Source organism: Microcebus murinus, chromosome 6 (assembly GCF_040939455.1).
Source record: "Microcebus murinus isolate Inina chromosome 6, M.murinus_Inina_mat1.0, whole genome shotgun sequence".
In the NCBI taxonomy this organism is placed as follows: domain Eukaryota; kingdom Metazoa; phylum Chordata; class Mammalia; order Primates; family Cheirogaleidae; genus Microcebus; species Microcebus murinus.
Window position 1 is genome coordinate 100,346,086 of NC_134109.1, and position 17,534 is coordinate 100,363,619.

The 17,534-nt window shown below is 41.1% G+C and overlaps 1 protein-coding gene across 6 annotated transcripts in view; it reads left to right on the forward strand.

The window, feature by feature from the left end:
- Positions 1–17,534, forward strand: part of ZNF609 (zinc finger protein 609) — a 207,709-nt gene that overhangs the window by 30,662 nt on the left and 159,513 nt on the right. For 5 of the 6 annotated variants that reach the window (XM_012758576.3, XM_012758574.3, XM_012758578.3 and 2 more), the window contains exon 2: positions 2,311–3,184. In XM_012758576.3, coding sequence (XP_012614030.1) covers positions 2,438–3,184 — 747 coding nt within the window. In that variant the 5' untranslated portion in view covers positions 2,311–2,437. Of the gene's footprint in view, positions 1–2,310; positions 3,185–17,534 lie in introns of those variants that run through there. The other variant, XM_012758579.2, reaches the window with a different exon arrangement.

The window sequence follows — 17,534 nt, forward strand, 5'->3', positions numbered from 1 at the left end:
ATGCCCTCTGCCCCTCACAATAGAAAAATTATTTTCAGGACTATGTTCCACTGTCTTATTTACTGTTTTATTCACTGCTCTGTTCCCAGTACCTAATTTAGTGCCTGGCACACAGTAGGCAATAAATAAAAAAATTTCTAATGAATGAACAAAAGTCTACTACACTACTGTTTTATGGAGACCAAGTCTTCTTGTGTAGTGTTGAGAATTCCAAAGAGTTTACTAAAAATTTCTTTAGAATTCTAGATCATTTTCACAGGTATCATTTCTCTGACTCTTCAGGGATTCTGTTTCCTTTACTTTGTGGGTGACTTTTCTTTTCATAGTTTCTATATCATGTTCTCCCCCTGCCACCACCCCCCCCACACACACACCTTTTTTTGTTTTTTTGAGACAGAGTCTCACTCTGTTGCCCGGGCTAGAGTGCCGTGGCATCAGCCTAGCTCATAGCAACCTCAAATTCCTGGGCTCAAGCAATCCTTTTGCCTCAGCCTCCTGAGTAGTTGAGACTACAGGCATGTGCCACAGTGCCCGGCTTAATTTTTTCTATATATTTTTAGTTGGCCAGATAATTTCTTTCTATTTTTAGTAGAGATGAGGTCTCACTCTTGCTCAGGCTGGTTTCGAACTCCTGACCTTGACTGATCCTCCTGCCTGGGCCTCCCAGAGTGCTAGGATTATAGGCATGAGCGACTGTGGCCAGCCATCCCCTCCCCCTTTTGTTTATCCTTTATGATGTAAGATCCACCTAAACTTGATGTTTGCTAATAAACAGTGGTTGGTTACTGTTAACACTAAGCTCTCTACTTGGGTAAGGGATACATTTTCTTCTCAGATCTACAACTAAATGGCAGAATAATGTGCACACCTCTTATATCCCAGTTGTTAGCAGACATTCAACTGGTACAGCTTTGCTCTCCTAGTATGACATTTTTTCTTGCCCCTGCACTCTGGTTCTTTGACACTGTTCGAGGGAGTACTTGAAAAAGTACAAATTATCTTGTCTCTGTCCTGTCTGTACCATTTACCTGTTAGAGATCCATTTTGCAGGATACATTGTGACACCAATGGCTTGCCCTTTCTACTCAGTTATCTTATGAAAGTTATTTTCTTTTTTTAATGGATACAGAAAGATGATGGACAGAGAAGTAAGCAGGAACAAAACTTTTTGGCTTTATCATAAAATAATACCTAGATGGTATATGTTGGCTGCTAGTTTTTCTAGATCTGTGGTCCCCAACCCCCAGGGCACAGCCCAGTGTGAGTCTTGAGCTCTGTCCACCCACCCCCAACCTGTTTGTGGAAAAATTATCTTCCATGAATCCAGTCCCTGGTGCCAAAAACAAAAATGTTGGGGACTGTTGTTCTAGGTGGTATACGTCCCAGGTCTCATGAGTCAGGAGATAGTAGAGATACACAAATTGCCCTTTTAATAACACCCCTCCCTTTATAGCCAATCTCTCTTTCATGAAGTATAAGGCTCTGATGTTTGTTGATATAGTGCCATCAATCTCATATGAGAAAGTAAAGAGTTATCCAACATCCTGGTGTTAGGTTTTTTAGTAGTGTCCCGTTTTTGATAGGATTAACATTTTTCTCTTTTTCTATGTCTTCATAAGTATTTTAGTGGGAAAGGCCACATTGAATCCTACCATTCAACATAATTTGAAACCTAGAATTTGATAAGGCTGATTTAACATCTCTGAACTTAAGCTGATTGGTTAGTCCTCTCTGAGAAGTTGCATTTTTCTCACTTCTGCTTGCTTTTCTCTTTAACCATAATAAGACCTTTTCCCCCAATAGTAGAATGACAAGGAATCTATACTATTTTTCATAGGGACAGGCCTTGTTAGTAGAGGGCTTTTGAAGCTTTTGCCTAGATTATGATCTGAGTCTGTTATAATTTACAAAACAGCAAGAAGAAAGAGGATTTGAACAGAGTTGTGCTAGAGCTTGAATCTGATATGCCAAGGCCTGTACTGATTGAGGGAGGATTACCAGCTGGCAGTGGTAATACAAATAAGTTTTTCAGGGATGGGAAACTAACTCTAGAGGACTCCTAGTTAAGACTCTCCACAGAATCTCTGGGCAGTTGGAAATACTGTGCTCTCCCCTGGGGAGACGGAGTGGGGATTAACTTTTCCCTAGGTCCAATGTGACTTCGTTAGAAATACAATTGAACCTGTTTGTTTTGTCCATTGTGATGTGATAGCCCTATAGGAAGGGTCTGTTTTGTGTGGGAGTTTATTTCAGGCTGAATCCTTGCCTGTATTGTTTCCTTTAACAGCTTTTTAAATTTTCTTTTTCCAGCAATGATGTTGTCCACTGGGCATGTACTGACCAATGTGGCAGGTCTGAGAACATAGCTGAAGCTGAAAATAGGAAAGCTGGGGGCAAGGAAGAGCCTTGAATCTTGAGGTGGGACGTTGACTCTAAGATGTCCTTGAGCAGTGGAGCCTCCGGAGGGAAAGGAGTGGATGCAAACCCGGTTGAGACATACGACAGTGGGGATGAATGGGACATTGGAGTAGGGAATCTCATCATTGACCTGGACGCCGATCTGGAAAAGGACCAGCAGAAACTGGAAATGTCAGGCTCAAAGGAGGTGGGGATACCGGCTCCCAATGCTGTGGCCACACTACCAGACAACATCAAGTTTGTGACCCCAGTGCCAGGTCCTCAAGGGAAGGAAGGCAAATCAAAATCCAAAAGGAATAAGAGTGGCAAAGACACTAGCAAACCCACTCCAGGGACTTCCCTGTTCACTCCAAGTGAGGGGGCAGCTAGCAAGAAAGAGGTGCAGGGGCGCTCAGGAGATGGTGCCAATGCAGGAGGCCTGGTTGCTGCAATTGCTCCCAAGGGCTCAGAGAAGGCGGCTAAGGCATCCCGCAGTGTAGCCGGCTCCAAAAAGGAAAAGGAGAACAGCTCGTCTAAGAGCAAGAAGGAGAGAAGCGAAGGAGTGGGGACTTGTTCAGAAAAGGATCCTGGGGTCCTCCAGCCAGTTCCCTTGGGAGGACGGGGTGGTCAGTATGATGGAAGTGCAGGGGTGGATACAGGAGCTGTGGAGCCACTTGGGAGTATAGCTATTGAGCCTGGGGCAGCGCTCAATCCTTTGGGAGCTAAACCGGAGCCAGAGGAAGGGGAGAATGAGTGTCGTCCGCTAAAGAAAGTCAAGTCTGAAAAGGTAAGAGGTGGCCAGATCTGGCTGCCCACTGCCAGTCAGAACTGCCCTGCACCAACTGCCAAATGCTATGTGCACTCTGTGGGAGGCTCATTAGTTTGTGGGTAATGACCAATTACAAGGTCAGAGCATCTGGTAATGATAATGTGGTTTTGTTCTAAATTAGAGGATTCCCTACAGACTCATTTCCAGCAGGCATGGACATTTTGGAACAGTGTATCTGTTGTTGGGGGCAGCTACTTGATAGAATGAATTTTCTGTAGTCTGAGTTGAGACCTTCCCACCTTGCCCTTGTCCCACTACAGACACTTGTTGCTAGAGGCTGGCATCAAACCTTTATTTGGTTTTCCAGCTTGACTGGCATTTCATCATCAGAGTTATAATAGATGATAAACTTAATAAGCTTTTGGTTATATGTATAGTATGGTTCTTGGTGGGATAAATGGTGCTGCTGGGTCTGTGAAAGAACAAAGGGTTAATTAAGTTTCATGACATATCTGACAAGTGTTCTGTTGGTGGCTACCAAGAGCAAAGGGGCAAAGTTTTGGGGCAGGAGGTTTTGACTGTTCTGTGAGATACTTAATGAAACCTTGTGAGTTAGTGTTGTGGCTATGAAAGTTTGGCTTAGAAAGAAATTCTTTGGCCACTAAAGGTATAGCTCTTTGCCAGGTGTCTCCTGCAACTATTGTAATTATTATGATTATCAAAGTCTCCTGGTGATTTAATAGCTGCCAAACAGTGTAATGATACCTTGCCTTCTGCTTGACTTGGAAGGACAGGTGCCTGCAGCCCCAGGAGGAGTTAGAACTGAATCCCTTCTCTGGGAAGATGATCTTAGTTTATATCTCAGGAAATGGAGCTTGCAGGGCTGGAGCAGAGTAGATGTGAGTCTAGGGTCAGCTCAGGCTGCTTTAAACTTCAGCAGCCTATAATTTCCTACAAAGTGGCTGGCCTAGTGTTGAGCTGTTCATTGGCTCTTGATTTTCTGCTCTGTGCTTTGCTCACCCTGTGCTTTCAGCTGATCCCAGCAGATGCAGTATAAATTGATTTCTCTGTAATTACATCAGCTGCAGCAGGGAATACCTATTTCCATATGTAAATGTTAATAAATAAAGACTGGATGTGTGTGTTTGGATGGTGGTGCCCCCTTAGTGCCTGGATTCCAGTGGTAGCTTGTAATTTCTTTGCTGTAGGTATTTTGGTCTTTGTCTTGAGCACATATGTAGCTTTTAGCAACATCTGGGCATTTCTGGTTAACAGGGCTGTGAGTTTCTTCCACTAATAACACAATGGCTCATTCCCTTTTACCAGTGGCAGCTGCCAGAGAGGCTGCCTGTGTTTAGGTGGCAGATGCTATAGTCCACTTCAGCAGAGTCAAATTCCAGCTGGTTACTGGCGTAGCTTATCCTCTACTGGCTGTGATTTACCATTTTCTCTGGGGTACAGATGGATAATACTGTTTTAAAGAGGCCTAGGAGTATCAGGAGTTCTACTATTCCTTACGCCTGGCTTTGAGAAACTCTTGCCATATATCTACGTTCGTAATCATTGTTCTTCCTATGCTAAAAAGCCCTTCTTTTTTTTTTTTTTTTATATATATATCAGTTGGCCAATTAATTTCTTTCTATTTATAGTAGAGACGGGGTCTCGCTCAGGCTGGTTTTGAACTCCTGACCTCGAGCAATCCGCCCGCCTCGGCCTCCCAAGAGCTAGGATTACAGGCGTGAGCCACAGCGCCCGGCCTAAAAAGCCCTTCTGAAGGGGCCTTTATTTTCCTTTCTCTTTTTTTAAAGGGTACTTGATTTATGTATAGTCTTCTGCACCCAGTAGTAGTCTGTGGGTGAGAGGATTAATGTTGCTAGCTTCATATTGGATTTAAGTCTAAATGTCCATGATTATCTTCGATGGAGAAGCAAATGGAACCCATATTTTCTCATATGGCCGTGGGGACTGGTTAGGTGGCTGCCCTTCAGTTTGTAATTGGGCTAAAACATGCAATATATTCAGCTAAGAATAAACTCTGGGGCTGGGCACGGTGGCTCACACCCGTAATTCCAGCACTTTGGGAGGACGAGATGGGAGGATCGCTTGAGGCCAGGAGTTTATGACCATCCTGGGCAACACAGTGAGACTTTGTCTCTATAAAAAATTTAAAAATTAGCCAGGCATGGTGGCGTGCACCTATAATCCCATCCACTCAGGAGGCTGAGGCAGGAGGATTGCTTGAGTCCAGGAGTTTGAGGCTATAGTGAGCTATAACGACACCACTGCACTATGGCCTGGGCAACAGAGCAAAACCCAATATCTTTAAAAAATACATATATATACACACACACCTGATGCTGTGGAATATTGCCCCTTAATAATGTTGCTTTGCTATAAGCTTTGCCTTCCAAGGAGACTGAGAATGGGGTAGTGGAATGAGATAGAAGAGAGAGACTATGCTTCAGTTTTGGAAGGTAGATAAAATTGCTGGCAGACACTTTTAGAAGCAGAAAATTTGCTGTGCAGTTTAATGTTACCAATAAGCAAAAGCCTGCTTTCTCAATTCCTTCCTCTGTTCCCTCAACCCTTTTGGGCAACCTGGTTCTGGGGATGCCTTTCCATATTGTCTTTGGCCATTGAAATAAATAATTATATAAATAAATGTTTGGAGGTTGCTAGGAGATGAAAACACACTGCAGGGAGAGAACATTTCTAGAATGGGAGGAGGGGAAGAGACAAGTTAAAGGAAAGAAGTTAGGAACCTTGTAGTGGAGCAGCTTTTGAGAAACAAGAACGCCAGGGTTTGGGGCATAATGGGTGCTCAGTTACTGTTTGATGTAATCTAGGAATTGTACATTCTAAACTGGGAACTGTCATGAAGAGAGAAAACTCGTAAAATTTGGAAAACGTCTTGACTGGAGTCTCCCCTTCCTTGGAAATAGGAGAGAAGATAATGGAGTCTGTGGTGCAGGGTAGAATGTTGACTGCTAGCTAATAAGGAATATTTGAATATATAAATTATCTACCTCTGGGTCTTCCCTCTTATCAAGGTAGATATCTTACTATGACCTAGGGAATTTCCTATCTGCCAAGGATGTGAATTTCCCTTCATGGGATCACGCTCTACCATACCTCTGTGTGGCAGTGCTCCCTGGGCTGTTTCCCAGAGTTCTGGGAGAGACCAGAGATGGCTCTTAGCAACTGCTGCTGCCCTGAATTGTTATTGAATGCTCCTGCCTCATACTTCCTGCCAGCTGAAGAGATGGGGGAGGGAATGTTGAGGAATAAACAAGACAGAGCCTTCCGGCTCCTGCCTGTTCACTTGCCTTTGGTTTGATTGATGGGTTGTTAAGTTAGGGATGGAAGGGGAGGTAGGGAGGAGGGAGGGCGCCTGTCTGAGTGTCCTGAGCTTAGTGCTTGTGTCGCCACTCTGACAGGCAAGAAAAAAGGAATTTACAAACCACAGATGGCAGCGATCTATCTGTGCTGACTCTGTCAGGGCTTATGACCAGAAGTTTAAGGTGAGACTCCTTTTTTATTCAAATCATATAAAGTAACCAGTAGGCTCTAGTGGTTAAAGGATTTAGAAATTTGCAACCAGAAGCTCCCTCTTGCCTCTTTTTAGCTGCTGCTTTTGCTCTTGCAAGGTAGGAACACTGCACTCTACTTTCCCCATGCTTTTGTGTCAGCTTCTGCTGCTTTATGAATGCTGCATATATTTACCACTTCCCCCATTAGTTTAGGATACAAAGAAAATGTTCAAGTGTGCTCTTTTGCCTTCTGATCGTGCTTGCTATTATATCCTGTGTTCTAAGAGCATCTTCCTTTGCCCTTGGTTTTGTGTTCCTGTCCTAGTTTGTGCCTTCCAGCTCAGTTCTCTTGTGTTGCAATCCTTCATTGCCCAACCAAGGTCAGGTCTCTTTTATTCCTTCTAATTCAAAGCTTTCTCAAATACCTTCCTCCTTCACTAGCTGTTCTTTCTTGGCTATAGATGGCATAGCAATCAACCTTGCTTCCTGAAGCCCAATGCCCTCAAGCATTTTCCTTCATGGAAAAAAGAAAAACAAAGTTGATATTTATGTAGAACACAGTTGCATTCTCTAACTACAAGCTTAATTTATTTTTTCATTCAGCTGCTCTGTTTCCCTTTTTCGTGTTATAATTCATGGAGGGCCTAGAGAACGGTTATCTTGTCCAATTTCCTCATTTTATAGAAGAAACTAAGACCAGGGAAGTCATGTTATAATTCATGGAGGGCCTAGAGAACGGTTATCTTGTCCAATTTCCTCATTTTATAGAAGAAACTAAGACCAGGGAAGTCATGTGACTTGCCCAGGATCTCACAGTTAGTGGCAAAGCCAGGCATGGAAACCAGGTTTCTAGACATGAAATTCTTATGGCATGTCGCTACTTTGGGATTTTTAACAAATCTTAACTGTCATGAGGGATTCTCCATTTTCACAGTGTAAGAGACTACCTTAGAAACATTAGGTATAAAGGCCCAGATACTCCAAGACCGCTTTCACTTATTTTTCATAGTGACTTTAACATTGTAGACACTCAGTAAACAAATGATCTTTCAGTTTAGGGTTCTTAGGTAAGGTGATGATGTTTGTAGAGAATGACCATTTACAGTTGGTACTGAACCTATCCTGTTATATATAAAGAAGGAAAGTTGCTTCTAAACTGCCACTCTGAGCTTGACTCCTTAAGGTATATATATGTGTGTATGTGTGTGTTCTGGAATATTTCATTCAGTCAAATTTTCATTGTAATCATTGAGGTATTATTAGTTCGTTCTTTGTTTGGCAATGCCAGGTAAGAAAAACCCCTGTTTCAGTGCTTTGTACTTGGACACATCACTAGTAGCAGACCTTCAAATGTATTGTGGATGTTAAATGTTTTGTAAAGAGAAGATAACTGTTAGGTACTGTTATCACTTTTCATTTATTCAGTACATTAACTGAGTGCATTTTAGATTTTAGGTACTCTATTTGGTGCTGGGTATACACTGGCAAATAAAACAGAGATGGTCCCCTGCTTTTTGAGGAGCTTATAGTTTACCATCTAGGGCAGAGTTCCTGAAAGTGTGTCTTGTAAAACCATGTGCATCACATCACTGGAGTGTCAAAAATGAGGTTCTTAACCCATAACCCAGATCTGCTAAATAAGTTTTGGGGCAAGGTCCCAAAAATCTGCACTTGAGAAATCTCTCCAGATAATTGCTATATACGTTAAAGTTTGTGAATCTTTGTGAATTTTCTTTATAAGGTAGGCAGTGGGAGCCACTTCACATTTAAAACACCAGCCATAAGGCTGGGCACAGTGACTCTTGCCTGTAATCCCAGCACTTTGGGAGGCTAAGGTGGGACAACATACTGAGGCCTCTACAGAAAAAATCCAGAAATTAGCCAAGCCTGGTGGTACATGCCTGTAGTCCTAGTTACTTGGGAGGCTGAGGTAGGAGGATCATTTGAGCCCAGGAATTAGAGGTTGCAGTGATCTATGATCATGCCACAGCACCTGTCACTACAGAAAAAGAAAATAAAAATAAAACACCAGACTTCTAAACTTCAATTTCTCATCAACTGTTATGTATAATTGAGTGGGTTAAGAGTATAAGTACTGGAGCCTCACTACCTGGGTTTGTATCCCAGCTCTACCACTTATTAACCAAGCTACTTAATCGTTCTTCCTTAATTTTCTCATCTGCAAAAGAGGAAAACAATAGTACCTACATAAGGTTATTATGAGATTAAATTAGTTCATATTAAACAGTGCCTGGCATGTAGGAAGCATTCAATAAATATTAGAAAAGCAAAACCATGATTTGAGTTGAAATATGTATGTCTGCCCTAGGCAATAATGGACTAAAATATAACAACATTCCACTATACAGGAAGCCCAGTATGAATAGATAAACATGTTGGTGTAGACTTTCAGCACTATGCTCAGTAGTTGTTCCAAACCAAGGTTGGGAAATTTGCATACTGGTGATGTGTTCTAAAGCCCCTAATATTTATAGTTAGAGGAGGGGGGAGGCCAAAAATTGGCTTCAGAGAATATTGAAGTGGCCTGTTGAATTTTAGATTTCATATGAATTGAATTTCCTTTCTGGCCATATTACTGGTGTGGCGTTAGGTATATGGATAGTTGTTAACTGTGGGTTTGCCAGCATATGGACGCTGGAAGAGCACTAAGTATTTTTGTTTCTATGCAAGAGTGCATGGAAAACCTAAGTCCTAGTCCTTAATCTTCCTCCCCCAGTGTGAACTTGTATTTTTGCCATTTGGGTATAACAGCTTATACCATCAGAGCTCATCCAGAAAGGCAGCAGGGCTTGGGCTTTCAGGCTGGAGGTGGCAGTTACGTACACAGCTGAGATCCTGCCACTGCTGGCTGTCTGAGCCCTCCTCTCTGTGGTTTTCGCTCTTCAAGCCATGCTTGAGTAACCCGCCTCCAGAGCTGCTGACAGGGCCGTGTTCAGAGGCCTTGGAAATTACACTGTTCATTTCCTTATCATCCCCTGACCTGCAGTGCAGAGCCTTCTGGTGCAGGAACAAGGCAGAAAAAATCCAGACGGCTCTCAGCCAGCATGTGTCAAGAGCTACAAAGAAGGAAATTGGACTTGCTCACTTAAAAACCATGGGATTAGGCTTTGATTTTTGGTTCCTGCAGAGAGTTATTTGTGTGTGTGAGCATGTTCTATCTCTGTGTATATGTATAGAATGAGTCTGTGCGTGGCAAAGCTGTGGAGGGAGGAGCATCTGAAAGCAGAGAGCAGAGGGAAGATTGCCTTTCTCTTCTTCACTTAATTTCCCAGTTGTGCCATTGGGATGGGCCTGGGAGCATTAGCATCAGGAAGGTGCCAGACCATATTAATATTTTAAAATATATTTCTCTTGGTACAGTTTAGTCATGGTTGAGAGCACCCACACAAGAAGCTTCCCTGGCTGGCTGAGGAGACATTTTTAACAAATCCTATTCCCTAAAGTCACTCATCCTAGATGACATTGACTTAATCAATATTTAAGCTGCCCAAGATAGTGTAGACTTTGGGTCAGTCTTGGGTAAGAGAAATAGCTCTTTTGAGATGAAGAGTACTGTGATAGAAGAGAGACAGGAGGAAATTACAGCATTTTGATATTTTCTGTTTATATTTATAGTGCAAAATTCTATTATGTTTTAAGAGCCTGTCTTTGTCTTGGGGGTGAGTATTGCAAAACAATCAACTTATTTTGTTTGTTGGCATCTCTCTTGCCCAAGAAGGACCAAAGGAAAGACTTCTCAGGTTGAAGAAGTAGAATGTGAATGGTAAGAGGTTCTTGAGCAGAGTTTACAAACATTCTGTCCTTTATTTTCCTTTTTCTGCCTTACTGTCACTGGTGCTATTGGAGCCTTTGTGAAGTGGGGGGAAGAAAGGAAATCTCTTAGCTTTCAGACCTGGAGGTGTTTTTAGACCCTAACTGTCTTTCTTGTTGAAAGTACTCTTTAGAGAAGTGTTTTCACTTGAGGTGATAGCCAAGGTGAGAGAGGATTACTTCTTTTCCCTTCATATAAAGCAGTGGGCCCCCTATCAGTATTATCTGAGAACGTGTTAAAAATCTGAATCTCAGGCCTGCATGGTGGCTCACGCCTGTAATCCTAGCACTCTGGGAGGCAGAGGCGGGCGGATTGCTCGAGGTCAGGAGTTTGAAACCAGCCTGAGCAAGATCGAGACCCCGTCTCTACTATAAATAGAAAGAAATTAATTAGCCAACTAATATATATGGAAAAAATTAGCTGGGCATGGTGGTGCATGCTATAGTCCCAGCTACTCGAGGGGCTGAGGCAGGAGGATCGCTTGAGCCCAGGAGTCTGAGGTTACTGTGAGGGAGGCTGATGCCACGGCACTCACTCTAGCCTGGGCAACAAAGCGAGACTCTGTCTCAAAAAAAAAATAAAAATAAAATAAAATTTGAATCTCAGACCTCATCCCAGGCCCCAAAGTCAACTTAGAAATTCTAGACTTTAACATTAGCTGTCCCTTAGCCAGGTGTGGTGGCACATGCCTGTAGTCCTAGCTACTCAGTAGACTGAGGCAGGAGGATCGCTTGAGCCCAGGAGTTTGAGGTTGCTGCGAGCTAGGCTGATGCCACAGCACTCTAGCCCAGGCAACAGAGTAAGACTCTGTCTCAAAAAAAGAAAAAAAGAAAAAGAAAAAAATTAGCTTTCCTGTTAATTGTGAAACACACTGAACTTTGAGATGTACTATTGTAGAGCACCCTTCCCTCTCAATAGTGAAAATGAAATTTACCAAAAACTTTAAAGGGCAAAAAATAATCCTGGACAGTAGATATGATTGTTTTTCTTTGAATGATATCCAGGAATATTTTTTCTCTTTGTGAACAAACTGACAAGGAACCTAAAATTGGAAGGAATATCTAAGGGTTTAGGACTTTGAGAGCAAAGAGCAGAAAAGATAGCAAAAAAAGCATCACTTTTCTTATCTGTAATGTGGAAGTAAATAATAGACTGACCTCATAGGGTTATTGTAAGGCTTAAATGAGGTAAAGGAGGTTAAACACTTGGCACAGTGCCTAATATATAGTAAATGCCCAACAAACGTTAGCTGTTGCTGATGTTATTGTTCTTAGCTGTGAGGTACAAGGTCATTATGAAATTAAGGAGAAGGACGTCCTTAGAGACTTTGAAGAGTTAAGTCCCTGAAGACCTTGAAAAATAATGAATTTATGATAGCTTATATTGCAACTACTGATTTCCAGAAAGGCTTGAGAGAGAGAGATTGATGCAGAGCATTTAGAGCCATTGAGGTATAAGTTTTATTGTTTGATTTGTTAGTTTAAAAGTGTTCTTGGGATGCTTTTGGTACAGGGGCCAATCGCAGGTTGAAGAACCATGGCTCTTGCTAAACCATATTCTATTTTTTTTTTTTTTTTTTTTGAGACAGAGTCTCGCTTGTTGCCCAGGCTAGAGTGAGTGCTGTGGCGTCAGCCTAGCTCACAGCAACCTCAAACTCCTGGGCTCAAGCAATCCTGCTGCCTCAGCCTCCCGAGTAGCTGGGACTACAGGCATGCGCCACCATGCCCGGCTAATTTTATATATATATTAGTTGGCCAATTAATTTCTTTCTATTTATAGTAGAGACGGGGTCTCGCTCTTGCTCAGGCTGGTTTCGAACTCCTGACCTCAAGCAATCCGCCCGCCTCAGCCTCCCAGAGTGCTAGGATTACAGGCGTGAGCCACCACGCCCGGCTTAAACCATATTCTATTAAAGTCAGTTTCTTTGGTATATAACCAGCTCCTTCTGAATTATTTTCCTAAGGATTAAAATGAAGATAACATGATTGTTTTAGTTTAGAAAGTTTTTTATTTCTCTCTGCCAATCCTTGTATATTATAATATAGACTTTAGCCTTTTGGAGAGATTATTAGCACAAGTAGCCTGAACAGTCAGGAGAAGAATGAGAATTGAGACACAATAGTCTCACCCTCATCCTTGTTTTTGCTTTCTGAGATTTCAGTTATCCATGGTCAATCATGATATGAAAATATTAAATGGCAAATTCCAGAAATAAACACTTTATAAGTTTTAAACACTGCATTATTCACCTCAATTCATCTCATCATGTAGGCATTTTACCTTCTTACATCATCACAAGAAGGAAGATGAATACAGTATAGTAAGATACTTTGAGAGAGAGAGCCACATTAACATAACTTTGTAGTATATTGTTACAATTGTTTTACTTTATTATTTGTTATTTTTAGTTTCTTACAGCATCTAATTTATAAATTATATAAATTAGACTTTATCATAGGTATGTATGTACAGAAAAAAACATTGTGTGCGTGTGTGTGTATGTGTAGTGTTTGGTACTATTTGTGGTTTCAGGCATCCACTGAGGGTCTTGGAATGTATGCCCGAAGATAAGGGAGGACTACTATATTTCTTTTTTATAAATTCGTCACTAGCTGCAGGAAAGAAAAATGCGGTTTTTAGAGTTTTGGAGGTGGTCAGTTTTCACCTTGAAATGTTTAATGTCCATTGGGAGAATATAATTTGACTGTATGCCTGAGAAATACTGTAATTGCTGCTTAAATTTAAGACCACTGGGTTACAGCTCTAGCGACAAATACTGGATTACTTTTTGATGAGCCAGACCTGGGCATTAAATCCTTTCTTGGGCTGTTTTTGTTTAGTAATGGGTTCTTTCATTGTCAAGATTTTCATAAACTGGTACCCAACTCACCTAGCTCAGAATTGATAATCCCTGGTATATATGTTTCTTTAGAAGTTAGGTACTTAGCTCTACACTTAATCAAACCTTAGTGAAAGGTACAGAGAGTGTTGTAGAAAGGAGGTATACATATTCATCATACTTATACCAACCAAAGTAGCATACGGTTAGAGAATTTAAGAATTTAACATTCAGGCTGCAGAGTTTCTTAGTGCTGAGACTTCTCAACTTAGGGTACATATCAGAATCACTTCTGGAGCTTTTACAAAGCACAAATGATTTACTGGGGACCCTAAGTAAAAGTTTTGGGCCTGGGAACCCCAAGCACACACATTTTTATTTATTTATTTGTTTGTTTGTTTGCATAGGAGACAGATTCAATTTGACCTGAATATATGCTCCTTAATGTTCCTCTTGGTCAAAAATCAATACTGTGTGTAATAGACTTTGCCTTCACTATACTGCCTCTAGGAACCCCCATGACTCCCTGAGCCAGTGAACTCTTGAAGTTGTCCTTGCTTTTTGCAATTTCCAGATGGAGTTATGTATTGCACATTAGATGTCATGTGATTCTGAAGTGTCTGTGGCATACTCAAGATTCTCCTCCAACATTTCTATTCCATTGCTCAGTCTACAGGATGCTTGTGTTGGGGTCATTCATTTAGGAATGAGAAGTCAGGTTCAACTGTAATGGACCTCACTTCTCATTATCACCTGAATTAGGAGAATTAATTATTAAATTTCTGACAGTTATAAGCCTTTAAGGTAGAACATCCATAATCAGTGTTACTAATTCAATTTTAAATGATTGTTCCAGAATGTTTTTGGACAAATGTGAGCAAAACTCTTATGACTAGATGTATTTGCCATATATAGGCCATTTGTGATTTTTTTTTTCTGTATAGATTAGAGGGGAGCAGAAGACAGATTTAGATAATGAAAATTTATTGCTAATCATAGTTTCTTTTCTAATTGGTTTGTGTATGTATTTCTGTGCTTATTGAACAGTAGGTATTCTTAATTTTCTAGAAATTCATGACATTCCAAAATAAAATAGTGTGACTGTGCAAAAAAAACCTTATTCTTGGGTCTGTTTCTGGATGCATTAAAATTAAACATTCTGTTTTAGGAAAAGAGAGCATCATATATCTCACAGAAATACTAGAAGTCCCTTGTTTATAGTTTTTTTTTTAAAAAAAACACAATTTCTTTGAAGTCAAAAAGAAAATTAAATGTTTGTGAGTATAGTGTATTTCTCCCCTGAGATTTTAAGTTTTATATCTAAGGAGGAGTAATGAGAATGCTAATTGTTACCAGAGATGAACACATACTTGAATATGCAGCAAACCCACACTTAAAAACATTGTGTGAGCCAGGTCAAGATCAGCCTGGGCAACATAGCAAAACCTCATCTCAAAAACAAACAAACAGGCCGGGCGCTGTGGCTCACGCCTGTAATCCTAGCTCTTGGGAGGCCGAGGCGGGCGGATTGCTCAAGGTCAGGAGTTCAAAACCAGCCTGAGCAAGAGCGAGATCCCGTCTCTACTATAAATAGAAAGAAATTAATTGGCCAACTGATATATATATAAAAAATTAGCCGGGCATGGTGGTGCATGCCTGTAGTCCCAGCTACCTGGGAGGCTGAGGCAGAAGGATCACTCGAGCCCAGGAGTTTGAGGTTGCTGTGAGCTAGGCTGATGCCATGGCACTCACTCTAGCCTGGGCAACAAAGCGAGACTCTGTCTCAAAAAAAAAAAAAAAAACAAAAACAAAAAAAAAACTAAAAACAAACAAACAAACAAAAAAAAACCCCACGATAAAACATTGTGGGCCAGGCACGGTGGCTCACACCTATAATCCTAGCACTCTGGAAGGCTGAGCCAGGAGGATCCCTTGAACTCAGGAGTTTGAGGCCAGCCTCAGCAAGAGCAAGACCCTGTCTCTACTAATAACAGAAAAAATTAGCTGGACATGGTAGCACGTGCCTATAGTCCCAGCTAATTGGGAGGCTGAGGCAGGAGAATTGCTTGAAGCCAGGAGTTTGAGGTTGCAGTGAACTATGACGACACTACTGCATTCTAGCTGGAGTGACAGAGCGAGACAGACAAAACAAAACATTGTGGAATGTCATATTTTGGCCAAAATTCTAATTATGTAAACTCAAATTCACATATAATAAAATTTAAAATATAGCTTTTAGCACTGGTATGTGTATTAGCTATGCTCAGAGAATATATATTAATCTGTACTTCAGATGGATCTTTTTTTAGGTTTTGGAGTATCTTGGGTGTATAATATATACCACTGAGTAGGAGGGGAAAAAATAGGCTAAAGTGGGGAAAAAGTCATCATACAAAGTGACTACACATTTATATACACCATATTAGACTACATCTGAATTCCATCACTATGCTGACTCTTAAACATCTGGTAGAGTGGCAGAGTGTCTGTTTTAGATAAAATATGCCATAAGGCATTTTACATTTTGCTTATGCATGTATGCTTGGATTAAGAGTATAGGGGTTTGGAATCAAACACACTGGTTGCTTATTACAATTTCAGAAAGATTCTGAGAAATTCTTTAATTTTTGTTTGCCTCTGGTATCTCTCCTGTCTTTTCTCATCTCTTACAAAAATCAAGTTTTAAAGTCAAGGTATAAGGCACTCAGTCAGAAATTACCTTTAGGATTACTTAGGATGCTGCCATATTAGAGATTGACATACTGGCTCCTTAAATTCAACACAACCAATTTTTTCTCCAGCATTGAGATAAATCATTGTGTTTTCAGTTGAGGTCCCCATGTAAAAGCTAGCTTGTGTTTAAGGACTGCATTAATGAAAAAAACAAGAATTACCCTAAAGCTAGTGAAATACTTATACTATGTGAGGCACCTAGGAGTGCAACCAGATTAAGTTAACAAACCAGTTCAAGGCTCTTATCTCTGGCTCCCTCCAGAATATACATCCAATGAATAGACTAGATGTAAATCCCAAACCTTTCTTTTTTGAGACAGAGTCTCACTTTGTTGCTCAGGCTAGAGTGAGTGCCATGGCCTCAGCCTAGCTCACAGCAACCTCAATCTCCTGGGCTCGAGTGATCCTACTGCCTCAGCCTCCCGAGTAGCTGGGACTACAGGCATGTGCCACCATGCCCAGCTAATTTTTTGGATATGTATTTTAGTTGGTCGATTAGTTTCTTTCTATTTTTAGTAGAGACAAGGTCTTGCTCAGGCTGATTTCGAACTCCTGACCTTGAGAGCGATCCTCCCACCTCAGCTTCCCAGAGTGCTAGGATTACAGGCATGAGCCACTGCGCCTGGCCCCCAAACCTTTCAAATGGGCTTTTTCTCTTTCTCTTTCTTTCTTTTTTTGCCAGCTATATATAGTTGATTTGATTATGTTAAATGTGTATATCCAGTTATCTGTTTAGCATACAAAGGTATTTTATGACAGTAGAGGAAATTTTGTGATTCTTTCTGTAGTAGAAACTTATATGTCTATGGAAAGAATATAGCTTAATGATTATCCTTTTGTAGTATTTACTTTTCAATTCCAACTTTCATGTTCCTCCCAATGCCCACAAATTCATTCTCTTTATGGTCCCTTGGTCACAGAAGAATAAATAAGACAGTTTCTGTGTGGTAACCTCAGATCTTATCCTTGCATTGAACAAGAACCATCCTGTAAGCAAACTGAACAACAGAGCTGTTCTCCCCTTACCAACATAAATATTCTTGAGCCTAGTTTCTCTTTCTTACGCCCAAAACTCCTGGTTGTTCCTTTGAGGTACCTAATAGAGGTGGGGAACCTGCAGCCTTAAGGCCACATTGGCCTTCTAGGTGCCAATTAAGCGCTGCCTTTTGACTGAATCCAAATATTACAGAACCAATCCTAGATTTGTTTTAAAAATAAAATAAAAATATAAAAGATGAACAAACGTGTGTTAGTAAAAGATTTTTATTAAAATAGAAGGCCTCTGTCAGTTTCTCCATGTCTTTTTTTTTTTGAGACAGAGGCTCACTCTGTTGCCTGGGCTAGAGTGCCGTGGCATCAGCCTAGTTCATTGCAACGTCAAACTCCTGGGCTCAAGCGATGCCTCAGCCTCTCGAGTAGCTGTCACTACAGGCA